The 24,354-nt window shown below is 35.5% G+C and overlaps 1 protein-coding gene across 1 annotated transcript in view; it reads right to left on the bottom strand.

The window, feature by feature from the left end:
- Positions 1–24,354, bottom strand: part of ZFHX4 (zinc finger homeobox 4) — a 186,232-nt gene that overhangs the window by 34,321 nt on the left and 127,557 nt on the right. Inside the window, exon 5 of the mRNA XM_070940482.1 lies at positions 3,419–3,541. Coding sequence (XP_070796583.1) covers positions 3,419–3,541 — 123 coding nt within the window. The remainder of the gene's footprint in view (positions 1–3,418; positions 3,542–24,354) is intronic.

Consider the following 24,354-nt stretch of genomic DNA (forward strand, 5'->3'; position numbering starts at 1 on the left):
AAACCATCTTGGATTTTTTGGGAGAAACTGAAAGAAATGGAACTGTTGATTTTGGAATTTGATTATTAGAATTACACATGATTATAGAAGTAATCTGGACAAATGTTAACTCTAGAGCTGTGATGACGAACCTATGGCACACATGCCAGAGATGGCACACAGTGCCCTCTCTGTTGGCACGTGAGCCGTCACCCCAGTTCTGCTATGCCGCACATGCGTGCGTGCCTCCCATCGGCCACCTGGTCTTCGGGTCTCTGCCATACATGCGTGGAGGGAGGGTGCATGCAGGCAGCCCACTCGCGCATGCATGGGAGCGGAGCACATGCAGGGGGAGGGACGGGCACATGCAGGGGGCCCACCCATGCATGCGCAGGAGGCATGTGTACATGCGTAGGGGGCAGGGAGCATGGGCAGGGGCTGCACACACATTGCATTTTGGGCATTCGGGTGTGTGCTTTGGGCATTCAGTTTGGAAAAGGTTAGCCATCACTGACCTATAGTAAGTTTGATTCATTTTCTTTATTCATATCTCTACCAAAGGAGTCAAAAGTCATTATTTCTTTATTTTACTTTTTCTTTTCTCTTTTGCACTTATATGCTCCTCTGGAAGAAGAACTTTGTCTCATTAGCAAGCAGACCCCATTATCTATAATCCATTGACTGTGTATGCATGTCACGCTTACTCATACTTTAAGTGATTTTTTCTGGATTTCTAAATAAAAATGTGCAGGTCTGTCTCATAAGAATGGAATAGTAAATTATTCTAACATAAACCAGAACTGTGTGATTCACATAATCATCAATTTTATAATTCTTTAATCCTAAAATAAAAAAGATTATAAATGTGTTAACATAAATAAATAACTATATGTTAGTTAAGTTTGTAAGAGGGAATATCAATCAAATATACAAACTTGTGAAATAAAGCACAACGTCCTATAAACACTTGTATTTATAAACTAAAGAACCTGATAAGGACTAGGGCTTCTGATATCAATTACTGTAATTAAAATATACTATAATACTTAAAAATTATAGAAGTCAGTATAAGATTCCTTCTAATTAGAATTTAATTAAGGAATAATTTTATTGTACAATAAATGATGAATTTCCATTATTCCTTACATTTACCACCTTGTTAAATAGTGTTCCCTTTAGCCATCTCAGAAATTTATTACATTTTCTATGCAAATGTATTAATCTGGATAAATTCCATATTAATTACTACACTGTGTTGAGTTGTAATTTGGATTATAATTAATCTAAAGTGGCACTAGAATTAAATGACAATATAAATGAGGCATTAGAAGACTCTTGTCTTCTAAATCAATATTCAGTAAACATAGTTTTCTTATTGCCAAGTCTTTGAAAGCCTCCATCTGAGATAAGGAAGGCAATACAGAACAACAATTTATATAAATGCTTGAGCACCAAACATGTTAATCCCTTCTTTTCTAATGCATTATATACTAAAAAGGGGTGAGAGCACTTTTTTGTCTAGCTTGTTAAGGCTATGATTAACTTGTTGGTTTTCTGGGACTTCTTTGCCAATACTTAATTCAGGAGAAGAAAATCCAAATTAACATTCAATTATACATAAGCAGTTATGCAGTCATTAAACATAGTTGTCAGCTGTGTTGAGAATTAACCTCACTGAATGAATACTTTATATGCAGAATTAATTTAGAGAATTCTATTGTAGGATTCAAAAGGTCAGTTTGAGAATTTGAAATGTGAACTAATTTTTTTCAAGCTTCTTACAAAAGCATCTGCCTTTAGCATCTAAAGGTGTTCCACTGCACCACAGGACAACTGGAGCATAGGTGAGGCTAATTAAACTTGAATTATTTTTCATGGAACTTGCTATCTATGTTTCTGAAGTTCACCACTTCTGCCTATTACCCTATTAAAAATGAACTTAATCAAAGAACTTAGATGATTTATAGCAAATATTTTAGACAGAAAACATCTCAGAAATATACAGCTTACTTAACAACATGAAGAAGCCAGATGTTTCACAAATAAAATTTCTCTTTTTCCATTATACTTCTACAGTGACCCCCGTAACAAGCTGAAGCAGCATGTCTTTCAATACCGCTTTTAGATTTACCTTCCAAGGAAAGGGCATGTATATTTTAAATAATCCCTACAGACACGCTCTGTTATGAATAGATCTTCAGGTTCTTGATTTCAAAAGCTAAATAGTACTAGTGCTACGGATATTTCTGAGCAGTGATACACAGTTGACATATATCTATGAACCAAATCTTTATTTCTTAAATATTATTGAATTTTGCATAAAGAAAAAAAAGGTGTTTTCATACTTCTACTGCTTACAAAGTAAACAATAATTTAGCGGTATCTCTAAGTAATGGTTCATTTAGATGAAAATAAATTTGCATGTAAAATAATAATCCCTGATTAACTGAATGTCTTTATGGCGAATGCAAGCTCTTTTATCTGCTGTTGTCATTTGGATTCAAGGAAAAGATATATGAGCACCTGAAACTAATAGCTTTCAACCTGCTTCAGCACCTCTTCTGCTTCAGTGAATCCAGCATAATATAACTAGGAATAGCGTGCAGCAAAAGTAGCCAATGTAATATTCATTGTGACCATAGATTTCCATCTCATAAATAAAAAGCATGGATGGAGTCACATTTTGCCAAATCAAATACAGAAAAAGCTTTGTGTATCCATGCCAGATGCTGGCCTTGGGTTTGTTTGTGCACAAGTAAATGTCATGACATGGGAGTTCTGTTTTCAAAGACAGTAGCTTTCATTACTGAGCTTTGTATATTCTTAAAGATCAATATTTCCCAGCTCATAATCTGTTTTCAATGATATTTCCTCCTTCTTGGCCAAATCATCTGTAAACCTTTTCATAGATTTTCTGTATTTTTCTCCCCTGTAAATACCAGATAAATGGCCACGTAGAGGGAAGATTCCTGAATCTAAGTGATCATATATCAAGAACAGAAAGCTGATGGAGGAGGGGGGGGGAGCATTCCCATTGTCTTAGGGCTCTGCAAAGAGATGAAACATGAATGCAGGGGAAATTCCTCAAGTAGTGTGGAATCTTATGAAAAATTAATATGCCATCAGAGGAATACAAGTACAGCTAAGATTAATGAAAGGTGCTTAAAAAAATTACAAGCACACAAACTGATTTGATTAAAAAATAATCTCACTAGTTGTTCTATAATATTCTTCAGCTTATCCACATCTATCCTGTCAGATGGTTATGATTAAAAATAGGTCAATGTCAGGCTACTGATAAAAATCACATGCAAAATACACATGCAATAGATAATACCAGGAATGTCCAGACAGTTTTAAATTAAACAAGTAAACAAACAAACACATCTATTTAATACCCATTTTAAAAGAGAGTGGGGAAAAAAATCTAGCATCTTACCAGAGTCTTTACTAGCTTTTCTGCCTTCACTTTTATTTCTCTCTTTCTCACATGTGTCTTTATCATCAGCAACAGCCACTGATGAGCTTTTAGTAGACCCTTCTGCATCTTCAATTTGTTCTTCTGCAAATGAGCATTAAAAAAATGACAAAAAAGCTAGCTTAGGGACCATTCAACATGAGATGTAAATATGATCTTTAATAAGATCAGGATTACATTTAATGAGACATTGTCAGAAATTGAAAGAAGGACACTTAAAAAGACATCAGATATCAATTATTAATAATCTGGGTTGTTATGATGTAGCCCGGGAACCATATTTTCTTAAACATACAGTGATAACTAGAGCTACAGTACAAGTAGATCTTCTCGGCTACAAATAGTATATTACTATCAGCATTACTAAAGTAATTTATTCAGCATAATAAGTTATATATAGCAACATATTTGAGAAACCTCTCAAAAAAAATAAATCTGATTAGAATCGATACATTTTGCTAATGTCAGTCTGTAAATACAATATGAGATCTCAGATTTCTTCTTCAGGAGGAACCAGTTGGGGTAAATGAAACAACTTGGCATATTGCTTTTTAAAAAAGTGACCTTACTTACACCACACTTACATGTTCACACCACCTAGATTACATGAAAATCTTCACAGTAACTCAACCCAATTTAATTATTCAGTAAATCTTAGCTATGTTGCTACTAGTGGATTAATCTTTTTATGCAGTTAACTTCTAGGCTAAGGCCATGTAGCACTAATCCGTGAAAGGACTACTGTTCCTTTTCATCTTGTGATCATTTGTCTGTGACTGTGCTGATGTCACATTTTAATGAATTTTAGCAATCTGAGTAATGCCAGATAACCAGACTTGCAACTCCCTACAGCATAGCATGCTGTTTTCATCACAATACGAGCAAGAAAGAAAGAAAGAAAGAAAGAAAGAAAGAAAGAAAGAAAGAAAGAAAGAAAGAAAGAAAGAAAGAAAGAAAGAAAGAAAGAAAGATTTCAGTGCAGGACGGGAGAAGGTGTTCAAATGGGATTCAAAACACCAGGCTGCTCAATTTCATAAAGTCTTTAATGACCATATAAATTAACACTGGAAAGGCAAAGGGTCACAGACACACATTTGCATACACGCCTCTATTCACTTTTGATAAGGAGAGCTTTTTTTTGCTTGGGGAATATGATACAATTAACCCTTCAGATTCCATACAAAATGCAGCTACCAACATTTTAAGTGTCAAGCATTAACTCAAAATTACACACTACATAAAATTTTCATTGTAAATGCTATAGTGATTGAAAGGGGAAATTGTGGCCCCTTCCACCCCCCATGTTTTATTAATAACATTCTGACAGCAGAATGAAATATCCTCTGTCATGTGGAGCAGCTGAGCACAGAAAAATTGCTACTTAGTGTTTTACTTGCAGTGGAGCTGAATCTACAAGAAAACAATTGAAGCCACTATCAAACTACCATAGGCGATATAAATGGAAAGAAAGAAATAGATATAGTGGGATATTTTGCATTAATTTCTTGAATACGCTATGCTGCAAGCTACGTACCAGCAGCTTTTTGGGGAGAAATATTTTCAAGAACCAGAAATATTGGGAAATGGAAAAAAAAACCTCCCGTCTTCCTTAAAAATGTAGATGCAATAATAATCAGCAATGAATGGAATAAACAATTCCTTTGGTATTAGCATGCTTATTTCTTCCCCCCCTCTCTCTGTGGTATAACTAATCAAACACTGTAAGGTTCCTAGTCACAGCTGGAAACAATGCTGTGTTTATTAAGGGTGATGGGAGGGCACAGTCTGCGCTTATGATTGTGACTAGACTGTGCTATGTTAATGCAAATAGATATATAGAGAGAGATGTGTGCACAATGTGCACATTGCCCATCTAGTCAAAACTCATGGTCTAACACAACCTATGGCAATTCCACGTTGAATATGCTCACAGATGGGCAGATTTCCTCCCCCTTCTCTTGATTTACCAGTTCATCCCCAGCTGGGAAAGAAAACGACGTGTCAAAACAAGACGGAGCATCCTTATTTTGAAGGAGCATAAATGCTGTCAGAATAAGCATGAATAAAATGGCGTATGTGTGCACGGGCGTGCTTGCAGAGTCTAGACCAGGGAAAAATAAGGAATAATATTTTTTTTTAAAAGAACAGCGACACTGTCATCATCTGGGTCTCATCAGACAATTTTAGCTGGGTGCTCTCTTTTTTTCTGGTATGTGTTTTAAGTATGAGAGAAATTCCCAGACATGTTCTCCTATACATCATCATGGTGTCTGACCTCCATCTGACCCCGGCAACAGTTTGAGAAATCTAAATGTGAACAAAGACTCTGTGTCAGCAGCAGGGAGAAATGGTTAGGTAGACTTTTGCCCATCAACTTAATCGCAAACAGCAGTTTTTAGGCCATAACTTTACAGGGCTCCACCAAGCCACCAGCACATAACCTTTGGAAGCAGAAGTGCCCTTTACTCCCTCCCCCCCTCTGTGATTTTTCTCAGTCCTCAGATATTTCCTTTGATGTAGCAAGGCAATTAGATCGAATGTTCAAGAACTGAAAGCCAGTTTTATGATTTTGAAGGTGAGAGCTGTTTATTATAGGTTGGCTCCTGAGACTCCTAAAGGCCTTACAAAATTTAATCCTGGAAAAAAATTAACCAAAGGCAATGTATATACTCCATGAGCATTATTATTATTATTATTATTATTATTATTATTATTATTATTATTATTATATTGTTATTATTAAAATTTCAATTGGCAATGTTAATTTGTCAATGGCAGACACATTCAGGAAATTATTTGGCTCTTCTCAAAATTGTATTTAGCTTTTCTAAAAAAATTTGTCGGAAGGAGAAACATATTATGGAATCTGCTTTGACTCTGTTTAGGAAAGCAGAAAAAATACACTGATTTCTTACAAACTTGCATTGTTACAAATGTAATTAGTAGAATAAAGACAAAGTAAACTGTTAGGCAAACCAACATATTTAGGTGTATAAAATGGAATTTCGCATGTTTAAAATGTACTGTGAAATTGGCAATGATTTGTATTCGCTGTTAAAACAGCAATGTACTTTTCTTAGTTTTTGGGGTTTTTTTGATAACTTCATTTTTTAAATCAATGAAAAGGATTGTGTAGAGAAAATGTATTTAATTATATTAATACAACAAAGAAACCTAGGATCATACTTTAGTTATGAGTAAGATTTTTTTGGCCTGTTTTAAATATAGGAATTCTAGTTTATGCCCTTACAAATATCACCTTTGAAAATAAGTAGAATTTGGAATTTAGACATGTTTTTATTAGCTAATAGCATTCAGTGCTGCATCTTAATACTACAAATATTACCACTACTTTTACCTAAATACTACAATGTGTTTGGAGTCCAACTACTGTTAGTCTTTCCTGAATCCAGTTCTAATTGATATACAATATAAAATATATGCATACATATTTATATGCATATACAACATAACTATATGCATATATGTTATATTTCCCTGCTAAATCTGGACAAATCAAAACTGAATATCCAAAAATATCTTTATTGGTTATTTATGTTTGTGAGCTTAGTGTATGATGCCACCTCTCTTTGTTTAATTCACTATTCCCCACTATAATGGTACACTGTATAGTCTCCCTTTGTTTTATATAGCTGTTACTTTTGTCCAATTCCAAATGATGCTGAGAGGTAGATGGCAAGGAACATATAGCAGTCAGGAAAGAATATAATAGGAGCTCCAGCAAACCTGAGACAGCAGGGAACATGCCTATCATAAACTGGATGGCAGCATATGGGTGCTTCCCAAGGAGCCATTAATAATCTTGAATAATTATTGTGGGAATTTGTAATGGAATTCAATTTGTCATTTTTTGGTTCAGCAGTGAACTTGATCAAAAAGCACAATCGTCAATGGGCTTCCTCTTAAATAGGGATAAGAGAAGATACATTTTTCAGAAAGACTTTGGATACTTTGCATCTTGCTTTCGTTGAACAGGGTCTCTCTCTAGTTGGCAATTTTATCAGGCTCAAAATCTGACCAGAACTACAGGCTCAACTTACAACCATAATTGAGCTCAAAATTTCTTGTTAAGACGACAGTTGTTAAGTGAGTTTTGCCCATTTTATGATTTTTCTTGACAGAGTTTTTAAGTGACTCTTTACAATTGTTAAGTTAGTAACACAGTTGTTAAGTGAATCTGGCTTCCCCATTGATTCTGATTGTCAGAAGATAACAAACGGTGATCACACGATCCCAGGACACCGAACTGTCATAAATATGACTCAGTTGGCAAGTGTCTAAATTTTGATTATATGACCATGGCAATGCTGCAACACTCATAAGTGTAAAAAATGGTCATAATTCACTTTTTTCAGTGCTGCTGTAACTTCGAATGGTCACTAAATGAACTTTTGTAAGTTGAGGACTTCCTGTATATCCTTACAGCAATGACTTCCAAAGGACAACGGGAGAAGGAAAACTCAAAACTATGGAAGTATTTGTTTCTTGTGTCTTATATTTTCTTACAGAGCTCAAGAGCAGGGTATAAAGCATTTTCCCCCAATGACATCAACTCTCTTGATAATTTGAGTTGACAGATAGTGTCTAGTTCAAAGTCACCCAGTAACCTTCCTGAGCAAAAGATAGATTGAATCTGAGTCTCCCACATTCTATTTTAACACTTCAACTACTATACCACACTGTCACCATTTTATAATTGCAATTGTTCGTATAGTTAAACAGTTCTTTTAATATAACTATTTTTGAAGGCCTTCAATAATGATTACAATGGCCAAATATGGTAGTTTGCATTGTAACAGTAAAGACTGAAAATAAAAATGGCTTAAAGCTAATTAAAAACACTTAAATTGAGGTCTGATACCATGATTGTTCACTAGATAATTTTCCATTCAATAAATATTTTCTTATTTCTGACTGACACTAGTTCTTTCCTACTCGAGGTTTGCTTTCTTTGTCATCTTTGTCCTTTCAACTTTGTTGTTTATCTTTTGTATTGTTCTTTGTTTTTGTGTTTTTTTTTTAACAACTGTGAATCATCCAGAATTGCTGGGAATTAGGAGGCATATACATTTAATAATTTATATTTACCTCACATGGTGAGTCTGGGCTGCATATATAATAAAAAAAACTTTATGAAAGTAAAATGCATAAAAGCTAATAAAACTATCATTTAAATTAAAAATAAAAACAAAGTAAAAAACAAAATGGCAGAAAACATTAAATAGCACATCAATTAACAGTCATATAACCATCCTACATTATATTGTTCTGCACAGTCATATCAACATCTTCAGAGAACTGATAACTGATAACTCTGCGAGTGCAATGCAAAATATAAGTTGATCTTGCAACCCTGTGAAATAACAACAATAATCATAGCAATATCTAATGATTAAATCCTAGCAAGGCAGAGTGAATCTTTATCCAGAAATAATCTGGATGCATATTAGTTTCAGTGTCGATTTTTAAAGGGACTACAATTCCCCAGAATAAGCAGGTGTACAATCTGGCAATTCTCCTAGACTCACAGATTCTGCTAGGCAGCAGGTGAAAATTGTTACTAGGCTAACCCTAAATGATACTCAGGTTATTTTCATTTGCCCACTACAAATTAAATATCTAAAAAACTAACAGTCCAAATTCTATTTTATTGACTAAATACCCTGACTTTTCAAGAATCCCTTTATATAGCTGGGACCGTTGATCTCGCTGTTGCGATCTGGCGAGATCCGGCCATGAATGGTGTGAATGGGTTTTAATTGTTTTAATGTTTTAATTTTTAATGCATTGTAAGCCGCCTTGAGTCTTCGGAGAAAGGCGGCATACAAGTTGAACAAATAATAAATAAATATATAAATATATAAATAAATACCATTTTGAGATACGGCATGAATATGGTATATTTATGACAGTAGAGATGATTATAGGTAAAAAACCAAGTCTCTGGATTATAGCCGTGTAGAAATATGGTAAATAAACAAATACAGATTTGGAAAATACATCTAAGGTCTAGATGACACAGATTTCATACTAACTTTTGGAATTTTTGATTATTTCTTTTTGGTAATATTGCTGATAAATGCCATGTCAGTTTAATATACTGGACCGGGATGCCTTGCGCACGGTCACTCACGCCCTCGTCCCGTCCCGTCTGGACTACTGTAATGCTCTCTACATGGGGCTCCCCTTGAAGAGCACTCGGAGGCTCCAACTGGTCCAGAATGCAGCTGCGCGGGTGATTATGGGGGCGATACGGCGCACCCATGTAACACCTCTCCTGCGCGAGCTGAACTGGCTCCCGGTGGTCTTCCGGGTGTGATTCAAGGTGTTGGTTACCATCTTTAAAGCGCTCCATGGCTTAGGACCTGGGTATGTACGAGATCGCCTTCTGCCACCAATAGCCTCCCACTGGCCAATACGCTCCCACAGAGAGGGACTCCTCAGGGTGTCGTCGGCCAAACAATGTCGACTGGCGACACCCAGGGGGAGAGCCTTCTCTGTGGGGGCACCTGCCCTCTGGAATGAATTGCCCCCAGAGATTCGTATGATCCCCGACCTATGTACTTTCGCCGTGCCCTTAAGACTCTTTTGTTCCAACAGGCCGGGCTGGCTTAGAAAATGAATCTTAATTGGGGTTTGTAGCTTTTAACATAAGGGCCAAAATTTTATATATTTTAAATTGTTTTTAAATTTTATGGGTATATGTTTGTTTTAATATGGCTGTAATATGGCTGTACACATGTTTTAATATGTTTTAATATGGCTGTACACCACCCTGAGTCCTTCGGAATAAATAAAATAAATAAATAAATAAATATAAAACCTCATTTATCTAGATGAGGCAGCTGATCTGACTTGTACTATTGAAATCTGGGTGTGTGTATGTTGCTTAGATCTGATCAAATTATTTCCTTCAATTCAGAGCAGAATCATTGTTAGATTTGCAAGTACATACTTTTGCTCATTTACCTCAGGCAGGTTATGGGGCCTTTTACCTAACATTGGGTGAAAAACTTTTATTGGGGATATTGTTGATGTTCCACAGCATTGTACTATTCAACAATATCCATGCACAAGTTGGCAAAGATAGTATAGTGTTGTAGAATTATGGGATTGGTACTTTGAGTCTTCAATAATGATAATGAGGCTTCCCTAGTATGATTAGTCTAAAAACATAGGGTTGAAAACAATGAGTCTGACTAAAATTTAAATTCTACCAATGCTTAGCCAAAGTTATATCATTCTTTAGTTTGTGGTTCAAGATATGGCGGAGGTGATTTAAATACTGAGAAATTAGAATTATTCCAGTATCAAAATGAGACTATTATTTGATTAGTTTAGTCTCAAAGCATCTTTCTTTTACTTCAGATTTAATATATGGATTTTTTTTTTACTTTGGTTAATAATTCTGAATTATCTTTTAGAATATTACTCCAGCAGAATTGTACTATAATGAATTTTCAAAGATGTTCTTTCGATTATGATTTATGAAAAGATCATGTCAATGCATAAATAATATGTTGTGGATTTGGGAGGACAACTAGATCAGTCTGCCATTACCAAAGATTATTTGAGGACTCAAATCTTCTTTTTTTTAAAGAGGACAGGACATCTAAACAAATCATCACCACCTTTAGAGGACCTCTAACTTTATCATGTTTTAATGTACTTCCAACAGCTGTTCTTGAGGGAACTTTTTTCCCCAAAATTCCATATTTCCTAAACCTTCTCTTGTAACAAAGGATGAATTGAATCTATATTGGTACTTTCATAAAATCACTTGATTATGTTTTATAACATAACTTTTTAGTAAATCTTCCAAACCATTTTGATATGTTTATCATGTGTAATGTTACTGTATGACCAATCTGATCCTATTTCTTTGAAAGTAGAATTCTAATTGTTGACAGCAGTAAGTGTTTGTTTGCATGATGTGAGAACCAAGACTAAATATAATAAATCCTAGACTAAATCTATTTAAAAAATGAAAAAGCTATACATGCTTATGCCAATAACTTACTGTAAACTGAAATGGATATTAGAAAATAAATAAGCTTTTTAGTTTTTAACACCTTTTTAAATAGAAAAATGAATATTACTGATATACAAACATCTGTAGTAGAATATTTTTTTAAAAGTTTTTAATAAAGCAATTGATTTTAATAAAGTAAAAAAATATTACATAATCCTGAAGAGTGACAATGTACTAAAAATTAGTTATAAAAAGCTACCATCACTTAATTTTCTGACATTTTCTTGCATCATATAAACTATAAAACATAAAAAGAAATACTTAAGTAATATTTCTTTAAAAAAGAAGACAAATGTGAGTGTATAGTTCCAAAAGTACACATATATTAAATAATGTAGATAAATAACAGTACATCTAGTGCCAGTATATAGAAACTACTATACTAGATGGGATTGGTCTTGTCACCTTTTCTGTCTGCACAATTATTATGCACATACTTTTTTGTGCAATTATAGGAGTCTCAAAGTGATCTTTGGTTTCTATTGATAATTCTCACTGTTTGGCTAGCCTTTATTACGTCTTTACAAAAGAAAACCAAAACAAGGCATTTGCTATGGATCAAAGAGAATATTGGTAGTTTATTTTTAAAAAAGTGGTACTATTTAAAGCAATATATCTTTATATAAAGAATTAAAATGAGCTACCCATTCCAATGGTTTAATCCATTATCAATATACTGCTAGTATGAAACTGTATCACCTTTTCATGTTTTTTAAAAAATAAATCTTAAAACTGGATTATAATTGGACACTTCTTCAAATAGAGGATGTCTCCAAATCAGAGAATTAAGAGCTTTTCAAATACAAGTCAGAGTGCAAGTCTTAAACAAAATAACATTGCTAAGTGTACTAAACGTGTAAATTGCGCCATTTCAAAATTATGTTATGAGAATCTAGAAAGAATAGGCAGTATCTTCTCCTCCATTGTTCCAAAGGAAAGATGGGCAACCACATATTATTTTGTGCTATACATCACTCCAAAATTGGACCACTGATATGTAGGTAGTCCTCAATTTACAAACATTTGCTTAGTGACCCTTCAAAGTTACAACAGTACTAAAAAATGAATTATGACGGTTGGTACACTTGCTACCATTGCAACATCCCCATGGTCATGTGATCAAAACTCTTGTCAACTGGTTTATATTTATGATGGTTGCAGAGTCCTGGGGTCATGTGATCACCTTTTGCAATCTTCTGACAAGTAAAGTCAATGGGGAAGCCAGATTAATTTAAGAACTGTTTTACTAACTTAACAATTGTAACAACTCTATCAAGAAAGATCATATAATGGGGCAAAACTCAGTTAACAGCTCTCTTGCTTAGCAACAGAAATTGTAGTCTCAATTGTGGTTATAAGTCAAGGACTGCTTGTATGAGAGACACACTTCCAAAAGGCCACTGCACAATTTTTTACTTTTTAAAAGAAAAGAACTAAAATAAGTGAAAAATCCTTAAAACACACAAACACACATACACAAACTTCAAACAAAAGCATCTTAATTTCATTGCAGTTTCCTTGAAGTTTCAGAAGTGATTTTAGCTGTCACAAAAGAATACGGCAGAACAATCCTGGCATCTAAAATGTAGATCTTACCCAGATTAAATACAAACTCTGGCAAACAAAATGTTCATTTCCCAGTAAGGCAAAAAGGGTTGGTTGGAGAATAAACCACTAAACACAAAGATATAAACAGATACATACAGACTTTAATATAAGGACATTCCTTAGGAAAATACTGAGCCAATTCACTCTCAAAGGAATAAAAGAAATAACTAAAGGAAATCTGGGAAATTTTTGAGAAATGAAATAAAATTGGTATTAGTCACCAGTGGCAATATAACAGAAGAAGATTAAAAAAATAATCAAAATTTTGAATTAAGAATGGTCAAAAGAAATTATTTCTTATCCAATGATTTAGAGATGTGAATATGAAACTTGAAAGATAAATATTTTCTAATATTAACATTAGGTTCCTCAGGCCAACACAGATTTCTCCAAACAGTTTTCTTGGCAACATTATAAAAGTGATTTGACTTAATAATTTAGCCCAAAGTCCTGAGATTTGCTAGTGTCTCCATTTTAAGTGTTTCTTCAAGATTACTTGGGATCACTAGAATTATTTGCTACAAAACTTTAAAAAATGAAAATAATATAACTTCCCATTAGAATAATTTTTTCACCCTTATCTAAAAATGTAAAAATTGAGTACCTAAACACTAGAATGATAAATGCTGCAAATACAGTGTATAAAGTACATATACATTAAAACTATCTCTGTATCTATTTCTATATCTCTACAGAGCAGTGGTGGATTGCTTCCGGTTCTGTCCGGTTCTATAGAACCAGTAGTAAAACCTGTGGGAGGCTCTGCTGACCTACCACAACGTCAACATGGGTGATCTGTGCATGTGCAGAAGCTTCTGCGCATGCGCAGAAGCGTGCGTGCTTCTGCTGCGAACCAGTAGAAAAGATCTGCTACAGTGTATAAGTGTGTGTGTGTGTGTGTGTGTGTGTGTGTGTGTGTGTGTGTGTGCAAAATATGGACTATAGACAACAAAGAAATAATTAACTTTTGATCTACATTGACTGTAAGGTATCAATCCTTTGCAGTGAGCTTCTCTTCTGTAAGGCAGCTTTGTAATTTCTCTGCCTTGTCAGCTAGTGTTGTCAGATCCAAGTGAAATCATTTCTAGAGGTTCCTCCCTGACTCACCATAAATATATCTGATCCATTTTATATGTATGTACTTCAAAGATTACATAACTATGGACGTCTGCCTGATGCCACTTATCGAAAAAGGCAGAGCACAACAAAATACAAAACTAATAATTACTGATTAAAATTAAATGCCTAAAATAAACAATTCCTTTATAAAATTATAATTGCATAGATCAGCTAATGCAGATTCAAAGGCAAAATGTGCTCTGGACTACACAAAGGAGCTAACACTGGACCTCTCTGTAAGTTCTCAATGTAGTTGCATCCTTTTTGGCTACCATTCACAGGAAAAGATGTTTGGATATAAATCAAACAAATAAATCTGTAGGACCACCTGTCTTCCACTGTTTCTGCCTTACTGATAAGATCTATCAGAGGGCATAATTCAGGTCCCATCTATTAAGCAATGTCATCTCATGGGACCTAGGAGGCATGCCTTCTCTATAGCTACAACTGTCCTCTGGAACAAGAATCCCCTTGAGATCAAAACAGCCGAGCTTGAAGAAAGGGCTGAAGATCTGGATTTTTTCAAAGATATTGAGTTTGGTCCTTTGTGAAATCTACTATTAGGCTGAATGTTATGGAATTGTTTGGTTGTTGTAACTCAGTTTTAAGTTTTCTATTGTTTTAATCTTTGTTAGGTAGATAGAATCTTGTAGAATGTCTTTAAAAGTTGAAATTATAAACAAATAAAAGTTATAAAGTTATAAAGTTCCATGCAATGTCAATATTTATTACTGCATTGGTGTTAAGCAGTTTATTTTAGGAACAGAGTTTTCATGACTTTTTAGTTTAAAGGGGAAAAATAATTAAGGAAATATAACACATTTCACAATTAAAACTATTACTGTAAGAAAAGAATTTTAAAAAAGTCTTGCCCCAAAATGCTGCTTCAAGATCTGATGAAATTAAGTAAAACAGACAAAATAGTATTTATTACCAAAAATATTACTATGCACTAAATTTACATTTAAATAGGCACACAAATTAATTTTATCCACAAATATATTACCATTGTGTTCTGATAATTAAACATAATTAAAATTTAAAAATATAATAATTATACCACAATTAAAATGACTATGATTGGCAAACCGTCTTTAATCTTTCTAAGAAATTATATACTATTTATATTTCCATGTGATGAGATAAGCATCACAATAGGCTTCCCTCCATGTGCAGGCAGGTTACACATGCTATTTTTTTAAACCTGTGCAATCCACTCTAGCTATTAAAGAAAGAGGCAAGAGTCAGCAATTAATTAAAATCTGACAGATGCCAGTTAAGTTGAAAATCCATGTTCCTTGCTTGTATTTTTACTCTTCATACAAAATCCTCAGCCCTGCAGGATCATATTATTGATATACAACTGCCTATTTTTGAATTTATAGCTGCTTCTGGATTTTTCAACCTTCTGCTCCTTGACATGACTAGTCCTGCTTGACTTTATTCCTGTTCTACAATTACATCTATCTCTTTTATTTTTCTTTTTTTGTGTGTGTGCCTGAAATTGTCCTCTATTTGCCTCTTGTCTTTAACCCAGAGAGTTGACAAGACATCAAATGCTTTATATTCTCCAAATACATTCATACCATGTGATCCTCAGGACACCTAATCTTCCCTTTCCCTCATTCAGAAGCCTATTGATAATGCAGGTAGCAAATTAAGCCAGTATAGGGAACTATATTTTTACTTTTCAGTTCACCAACTTTTTGAATTATTTATCTATAGACTTTCTGCACCATGAACCATTCAAACATATAATAATGTCCCATATAATAATTTTCTCTTATCTGGATATAGAAAACTCAGGTTTTTCTTCTTGATTTCAAAATAGCTTTCTGATTTCAGATCTTCATTTACCAGGTTAACTTTTCCTAACTGTTCTTTGAAAAATATGCTTCATCAAATTATAAAGCAAAAATTAGTATTCAACATAGCATAATATCATGAACCTGATTGTAAGGAAAGAAGCAACTCCATTTTCTGTTGCATCCACTGGGAAACACATACTAGATTAAATATAATAAAATTGGTTTATATTGGCATTTTGTTGGGAATGAATGTCTGTTAAATACAAGCTGAGCCCATTTTTTTCTGTTGTAGTGGAATATTTTATCCATAATCAAATGTTCAATTTCACAATTCTTTAAATGTCTATAGGATGAATTTTTTGTTTCTTTAAATAGAGGCAAAAGAGAAAGATAGATACTTTTCCTACATTAAATGTGGCACAGAGGCATCCCTGATACATACATCAAAAGTTCTGCCACTTTCTACATGCATGCAATGTGACAACAAATGTACCAAACAGATGGAGCTTGTGTCTCAAGACTCAGAGACTGCTTTTCCCACTTGACCCTTTTACAGAAGCCTCTGATGTGATATTAACAGATTATAACTGCTTCAAGTTTTTTTTACTTCCACTGTGTATCATTTCCCACTGAATTTTAAATACTAATTAATTCAAAATTATTTCTCTTTTTATATACAGCCAAATACAAGAAAATGTGTGCATACATACACAAGAAGCTATTTCTTTTTGAATAAATAACAGAGAAAAGGGCATTCCACAAAAAAGAATTTAAAAATACTATGCTGAATAAATAAAGCTATGAGATGAGAAAAATACATAGATTCTTAGGCAAATCTACTTTATTAAAACATCATTCACTATATGTCTCAAATTATTCCTTGTAAAGCCACCACATTGCCTTTTGCTTTTATTTTAAAGACCAAAAAAGAAGGGAATACGGAGTAAAATCCCAGGCAACAAGATGAGAAAATACAGTATATTAGTGAGACAGAAGTCAGTGGAAAACATTAAATATTGCAACCTTCTATGCAAGACATAATTAATGCAAATCTTCCACACTTCACCATAATTCAAACAAAGCATCTTTGAACAGCAATCGCAAATGAGCAGAATTTAGCAATTTTCATACAAGTAGATTGATCCACTAGTGAAATGCATACAACTATCATTTTAAGGCTATTTTAGGCTTATTTATCAAAAAGCTAGATATGATGGTGATGATGATGATGGTGATATTGCAATAGACTTCAAGTGGTAAATAGTGACTGAAAATCAGATGGTACTATAAACTCACATGTCCATTCAAAAACCTTCATTGTTACAGTTCTTTGATAACTTTGATTACTAATATTATTTTGGGCATGATCTAGTGCACGGGTGTCAAACTCGCTGCATCCCATTGCTGTCATGTGATGTTTCATGACATTTTCCCCTTTGTGGAGCTGGGGTGGGCGTGCCTGCTCATGATGCATCTGGTCTGTGGGCCGCCAGTTTGACACCCCTGATCTAGTGAACGTTAAGTAAAAACACAAAAAAATGATATTTTTGTGTATGTTTTCATTAAAAAACTATCAGCTTTCTCCTTAGCTAATACCTTCACTTCAATCATTCAATCAGCAAACTTCAGGTAAAGATGCCTACCACATAATTTACTTACGGTGGTTAACTGATTGAGAAGGGATAGCATTAAGATGGGTTGCTACTAGTTCACCCTGGATCAGGCAAACTGGTAGTGGCGGCGATGGAAGCCTCTGCCCACCCGCCCAGATGCTTCTGCGCATGCACAGAAACATCACACAAGAGTGTGCCCACACCCACGAACAAACTGGTAACAACGGGTTTTGAAACTCGCTGCTGATTAAGCCCCTTGTAGTTGCTCGCCACCAAGAACACTAGATTTTTAGATTCTTATTGACCAGATTTTAAAAGGTGTTAGTTTATATAATCTTGAAAACTGGACATGTATATTTTAGCACCAAATTTGTCAATAACTTAATTCAGGTGGAGATTCTGTAATCATCTGGTTGACTGCCTCATAAAGCAGTGAGGAAGTTGCTACCAGCTTCCTTGATATGGGAGGAATGTGCAGGTGCCCTGTAATATTTTATAAACTGCTCTCTTCTTTTCCAGGCTCTAAGAGTCCATTCAAATTAGCCAAACTGACTCATCATCTTTTTCAAAGACTGGAATTGTAATTGACCAACCCCACATTTCAGGCATTCTTTTACTCCCCCCCCCCACCTTTCTTCCATGTCTATTTTTTTTTTACTAAGATCTCTTAGAATCTTATCAATTAATGGTTTGTACCAGGCTGTGCAATGAAAGTTTGTAACATAGACCTCACCTTCTTTCTTCCTAAAAAAACTTTTATACTATTAGAAGGCAATCTTCTTAATCTTTAACATTATATTCAATAAAAACAGGAGTATTTCAATGGACATGTATCGTTTATACTTTAGGTTTCATAGACAAGAAAAAAGAAGCAATTATCAAAACCGGGATTTAAAAGATTAAGAGAGGTAACTAATTTTTTCTTACAGAATAGATTATTATTTCTGGGCAATATGATCATGGTTTTTAGTTCTGGATCATCGTTCCAGACATCAATTAGACAGCAATTCTCCCATAACTCTAATAAGAACTTTTTAGTTGTAGATTGTTAAAATAAATTCACTATTCCCAAAGTTTCATTGTATTGTTTTCATTGTTCATTTGTGTTCATTTTGCTGTTTCTATTTTTAGTAAAGATGTATGAATTAAGATTACACAAAAAGGTTTATTAACCCTGATACAAAGGGCAGCAATCAAGCTTTCTAAAGAGTCTCTCTCAGAACAAAGGGAAGCAATAACTGATTGTTATATGATTAGTATTTTGGCACAAATAGGAAGATTTTTCTCATGTGTTCTAATGCATCACACAAAGTATTTTATTTGTTTATTTATTTTATGTTGCTTGTATAGCATTTATTCCCTCAGACTTAACAATATACTGTAAACATTTAAAAAGACCATGAAAGTATATTAAAAACATAAAATATGCACCAACCAATAAAAGTATCAGGTGAATTTCAGTCCAAGTGTACTCCCTGTAGCTTCCAGATATCTTATAACTTCCAGATATTCTTCAAAGACAGCCCCATGTATAGTATATAATACTATACATATATAGTTCAAAGGTGCCTAGCTAGTAGTTATAGGATGTAGTTATACAAAACCCCTTCTAGCCATTGCTGAGATCTAGTCCTCAAAATGAACCATCTCTGATGGGGGAACATAAGCTTAATTAAAGTCAAAGATGGAATTTCTTTGTAAACATTTGAACCACTCTATCACTCTGTCTTGGAAGGATTTAATCTGATCCACTTTATCTAGACCACGACAACCTTAAGCACTGGGGTCAGCATATCCATTGAATCAATTGTTTGGTCCAGGTAAAGCAATTAGACTTGAGCTGAAAGGACACCACTACCTACTTCTGAAGAGGCAGAAATATTTTCTAATTCAAAGAAGCATTAGCATTATATAGCTTTAGAAGCATTGATACCTGCTTGGATCCAATTTTGTATAACCTCATGGACAGGGGTGAAATGCTCCCAGTTTGGACCGGCTCGGGCGAGTAGGTAGTGATGGCGGTGAGCAGTTCAGAGAACTAGTAGCAAAAATCCCTGCCCCTGTCCCCCATGCCCAGCTAAGCCGCACGATCATCAGAGCCTTTTTTTTTTCTTTTACATGGCTCTGACGATCCAAGCTCTGACGACCCCAGCTGAGTTGCCTGCTAATCGGTAGCAAAAATCCCTCCCCCTCCCCCCCTCAGCTTGCTTACCTTAGCTGCTGGTTGCAACACCTTGCTGTAATCCCTGCAATCCATTGCATCAGCAAGCAACTGAATCTCCCTGCCTGCAATCAAGCAGGCAGGGAGTTGTGGACTTCAACTCCCAGAATTCCTCAGCCAGCAAAGCAAAGCTGGCTAAGGAATTCTGGGAGTTAAAGTCTACAAGTCTTAAAGTTGCCAAGGTTGGAGACCCCTGTTCTATTGGGTAAGTTTTTTTTCCCCTTTGGGAGCTTTAAAAAAATAGTTAATTGGGGTTTTTCTTAGTTGTTCTTTTTTTAGACCTAGCCATTTAAAGTTTAGGAAGTTTTAAATTTAGCTGCTTTTATATAAAAATAAAAATAAATAAAGATAAAATAATATTTGTGCAGCTTTCTGAGATTTAGTGTGTTTCTGTAATGTTTCAATCTAACACACAAACACACAAAATCTCACAAAGCTGTATGTGGAATTTTGTGTGTGTGAAGTGTGAAAGTTGGTTTTTTGGGCTTTTTGTGGCTGTGTGAGGTTCCTGCTTGTTGCAGGGGCCATTTTGGGTCTAGCACAGCTGCTTTTACATTGTGGATGAGCCTGTTGTGTTGTGTTGTGTTGTGTTGTGTTGTGTTGTGTTGTGTGTGTGTAAAGTGTGAAAGTTGGTTTTTTGGGCTTTTTGTGGCTGTGTGAGGTTCCTGCTCGTTGCAGGGGCCATTTTGGGTCTAGCACAGCTGCTTTTATATTGTGGGTGAGCCAGTTGTGTTGTGTTGTGTTTTGTAGGTTAAAAAAGGGCAAAGAAGTGACATTGACTTGGCCACGCCACCCTGACCAACAAGCCATGCCCCCAGTCACCTTACCACCAAGCCCCGCCCACTAATTAAGCCCCGCCCACAGAACCGGTAGCAAAAAAATTTAGATTTCACCCCTGCTCATGGAAAGCCTTAATCATCCATACTGATCCTACTGAGTTGTGGTAGAGGCTGCACTGCAGATTTTAGCTGAGGTTTTAAAGGACCTTGCAGAGTGCTCTGTAAGGATTTTTAGAAGATTTTAACCTGGGATTTTAACCAGGATTTTAAATATTTTAACCAACTTATTTACAGTGACGCGGGAAAACACCCGAGATTTTAATTTTTTGCATATGCACACCCGCGAAAACTTAAGAAGACATATATATATACATATATATATACACACACACACACACACACACAGAGAGAGAGAGAGAGAGAGAGAGAGAGAGAGAGAGAGGGAGGGAGAGAGGGAGAGAGAGAGAGAGAGAGAGAGAGGGAAAGGGAGGGAGGGAAAGGGAGGGAGGGAGGGAGGGAGGAAGGGAGAGTCTCAAATCATCATTGTGTAGCATCAACCTTGAGCTGGTTCCAATTTCTAGTCAGACTTGCGGTGGGTCTTCTTCAAGCAGCATTCCAGATATCTAAAGTCTCACACCATCCCCTGAGCTACTCAGTTAAAAAGGCTGAAATAAATCTAAAGCTGGCCAGTTCAACACGTCAGAAACTCCTTTATTATTCTGGGCAAACAAAGTTTCAGGTATTTCTCAAGAGATCCTTGTGAAATACCCCGGCAGCTCTGTGAAAATCAGCAAGATCCATCTAGCAGACCTATCCGATAGCATCTTCCCCATCATAGAAAGGGATTGCACTAGACAGCACCACAGCAATCAGAGTAGTTCAGGACTAAGACTGAAGTTCAATGCCTTCCATTTGAAATTACATTGTGTCTTCTCTGACACAAAACCCATATCTAGTGTGTGACCTGTCATCTGTGTTGGACACTTGGCATGTTGCATAAAATTCATAGTTGTCAGGACAGCCATGAATTAATGGCTTGGTCCATACCATGCAGCAAGGGAAGGCAACTTGCTGTTCCCTAATGTTATTAGTAGGGGGATGCAATCAGGTCAAGTAGGTATGGTAGGGATGCTGCTATACAGCATGGGAGATAGTACAAAGATACAAAAGCAGATTAATAAATAAGGTCCCATATTCAGCTACCTGTGCAATAGTGGCTTTTGATATCAACAAAGACTTGTGGATGACAATAGTACCTCTCCCCTTCCCAAAGCTCGCAGGTGATGCAAAATCATGGTGGCACAGTGGTTAGAATGCAGTATTGCAAGCTAATTCTGCCGACTGCCAGCAGTTTGATCCTGACCAGCTCAAGGTCCTGATTCAGCGTCCCATCCTTCTGAGGTTGGTAAAATGAGGACCCAGATTGTTCTGGGCAATAGCTTGACTCAGTAAACAGCTGAGAGGGGGATGTAAAGTACTATTAAGTGGTATATATGTCTAAGTGCTATTGCTATTGCTAAAACATGAAAGCCAGGTGAGTAGTTCTGAGTGATAATCTTTTTGTTCCTCTTTAACCTTTGTAATGCAGGCCAGGATTGCCTTCTCATTCATAATCAAATCATGGATGACGAAGGTCTTATTAAAGGCCTGTGATTAAATAGCAGGAGATGAATCCTAACGGTTGGTATGAAATATGAGAGATGAAAGAAGGGATATGATGAAGACATTGAACCTATTCTGGCCACCCTCAGTGTCAACCCATCACAATGGAGATCCTGTTTCCACATGATGTCTCTTACTCACCTGAAAGAATCAGAACCATCTAATGCAGGGGTTTAGGCTTAAACAGCCACACAGATATCCTATTCAACAGAATTCTATCATACTGTCCCTCTGCTTTCACCAGGAATTGAGAAGGCTGAATAAAACTGAGAGACTTGAAGCTTAGCCCCCAAATATGCCAAATTCTACCCAAAATACAGCTCCTGACAGAAAACAGCATCTGGGGAATCAATACTGATAAAGATCATCAACCACATTGCCATGGTCATATTGTTAATTTAGGTGATGATAAAAGCACTCATCCACTGGGAGACACACTTCTCCAAACTGACCTGTGGAACAGTCCTGAAAATCCAGCCAGCCAAGTCCAGTTGTAGAGACCCCAAATGGGAGCAAGCTCTATATTCTCAGCCACAGACCTTCTACAACATGCACAAAACTTTCCTTGGATTTGTGTTTGCTTCTACTGCTGGTGAATTCAGGCTTCCACAAGAGAGACACTGCAAAAATATGACTGCCAAGCTAGATTTGCCTGAAACTCTCATGTCCGGGATCAATTGGTGCTCTAGAGCCCCAGAAAAAAAATGACCAGATACAAGCAGAACATATCCCCCCCCTCCGCGAGGGCAACTGATGGGAGTCTCTGCAGGTGTACTTTAGGGCTCTGTAGCTGGCACTTCATCAGTACTGCTGCTTCTCAATTTTTCAGTCATGCAAAATCTGTTTCTTTTATGCTTTTCCATGCCTGCTTCAAATGCCATTTAATTGCCATTCTTATTTTCAGAACATTGGGGTTTTTTTCTTCCCCTTCCTTTATAAATGCTTTCCCCCCCAATTGATACTTCTTTTGTTGCTTCCTTCTGTTGTTGTGCACTTGATGGTTCTTTTCTTTCTATTGATTTATCTCTTTTTTATTTGAGCAACACTTAACACTGAGTATTTTGCCACCAGTTTTAACTGACCTATAGTTTTTTGTTTTTTTTTTTAAGCACAGGGATTGCTTCTGCTCTTAATCTTAATATTTCCTGTTGTGTATCCCTTGCTCTCTTCCTCCAAAATCAAAAGTGTACCAGGGTAATAAAAGCATCCAGAAAGATCAGGAGAGGTGTTAAGGAATAACCTCCTTTAAAATTAAACCTGTATTATGCAGACATCTGCGTTATAATTTAACATTTTTCATTAGTGAGATAGGAAAAATATATTTATAATGCATTAAAAGAATTATATTTACTAATGATTATAAATTAAAACCTTTAATATTTCCATAAGTGAAAACAATCTGATCTATAGTGAAATCTTCCACTAAAATTAAAAGCTTTGGGGTTAAAGCACAAACATACGCTTAGCTTTTAAATAAAAAAACCATATATAAAGTATTTTCTATTTTTTGCAAAACAGGAAAAGAGAAAATGCACCTAGCAATTTATGGAACAGGGTCACTTCAATGCAAACTAGATTGTTTCTTCCCAAACATATAATAACAAAGTTCTCTTTTCTAGATATCCTCAGTAAATTTGTCACTGAGGATAGAGAAAATGTCATTTGCTGTACAGGCTTTAAATGGATGATTTCTTCCAGCTTATCCCAGAATGGCATTGACTTGACAAATGTGGGAAAGTCCACGGCTGTGAGATGGGGGCTTAGGTTGTGGGCTTCTGGTCAATTGAAAGGTTGCATTAAATGTAAATTATAGGACTGTTACTTAGATATATATCCCCCTCAACCAGGTGAAAGGCAAACAGGTCTCACACTAACTCACAGATGAACTTGCTGGCAAAAGCAAGAAAGGAGGCAGGCAATTATAGCTTTCATCTAGGAAGAAAAGGTATTTCATACGAACCATGCCATTTTTTAAAATAAAAGTCAGTAATGCGTTCCCCTTTCAGTTTATATATATGAAAAATATTAGCCAAT

This window comes from Pituophis catenifer, unplaced genomic scaffold (genome assembly GCF_029215685.1).
Source record: "Pituophis catenifer annectens isolate HBS135680 unplaced genomic scaffold, rPitCat1.0.hap2 SCAF_3, whole genome shotgun sequence".
Taxonomy (NCBI): domain Eukaryota; kingdom Metazoa; phylum Chordata; class Lepidosauria; order Squamata; family Colubridae; genus Pituophis; species Pituophis catenifer.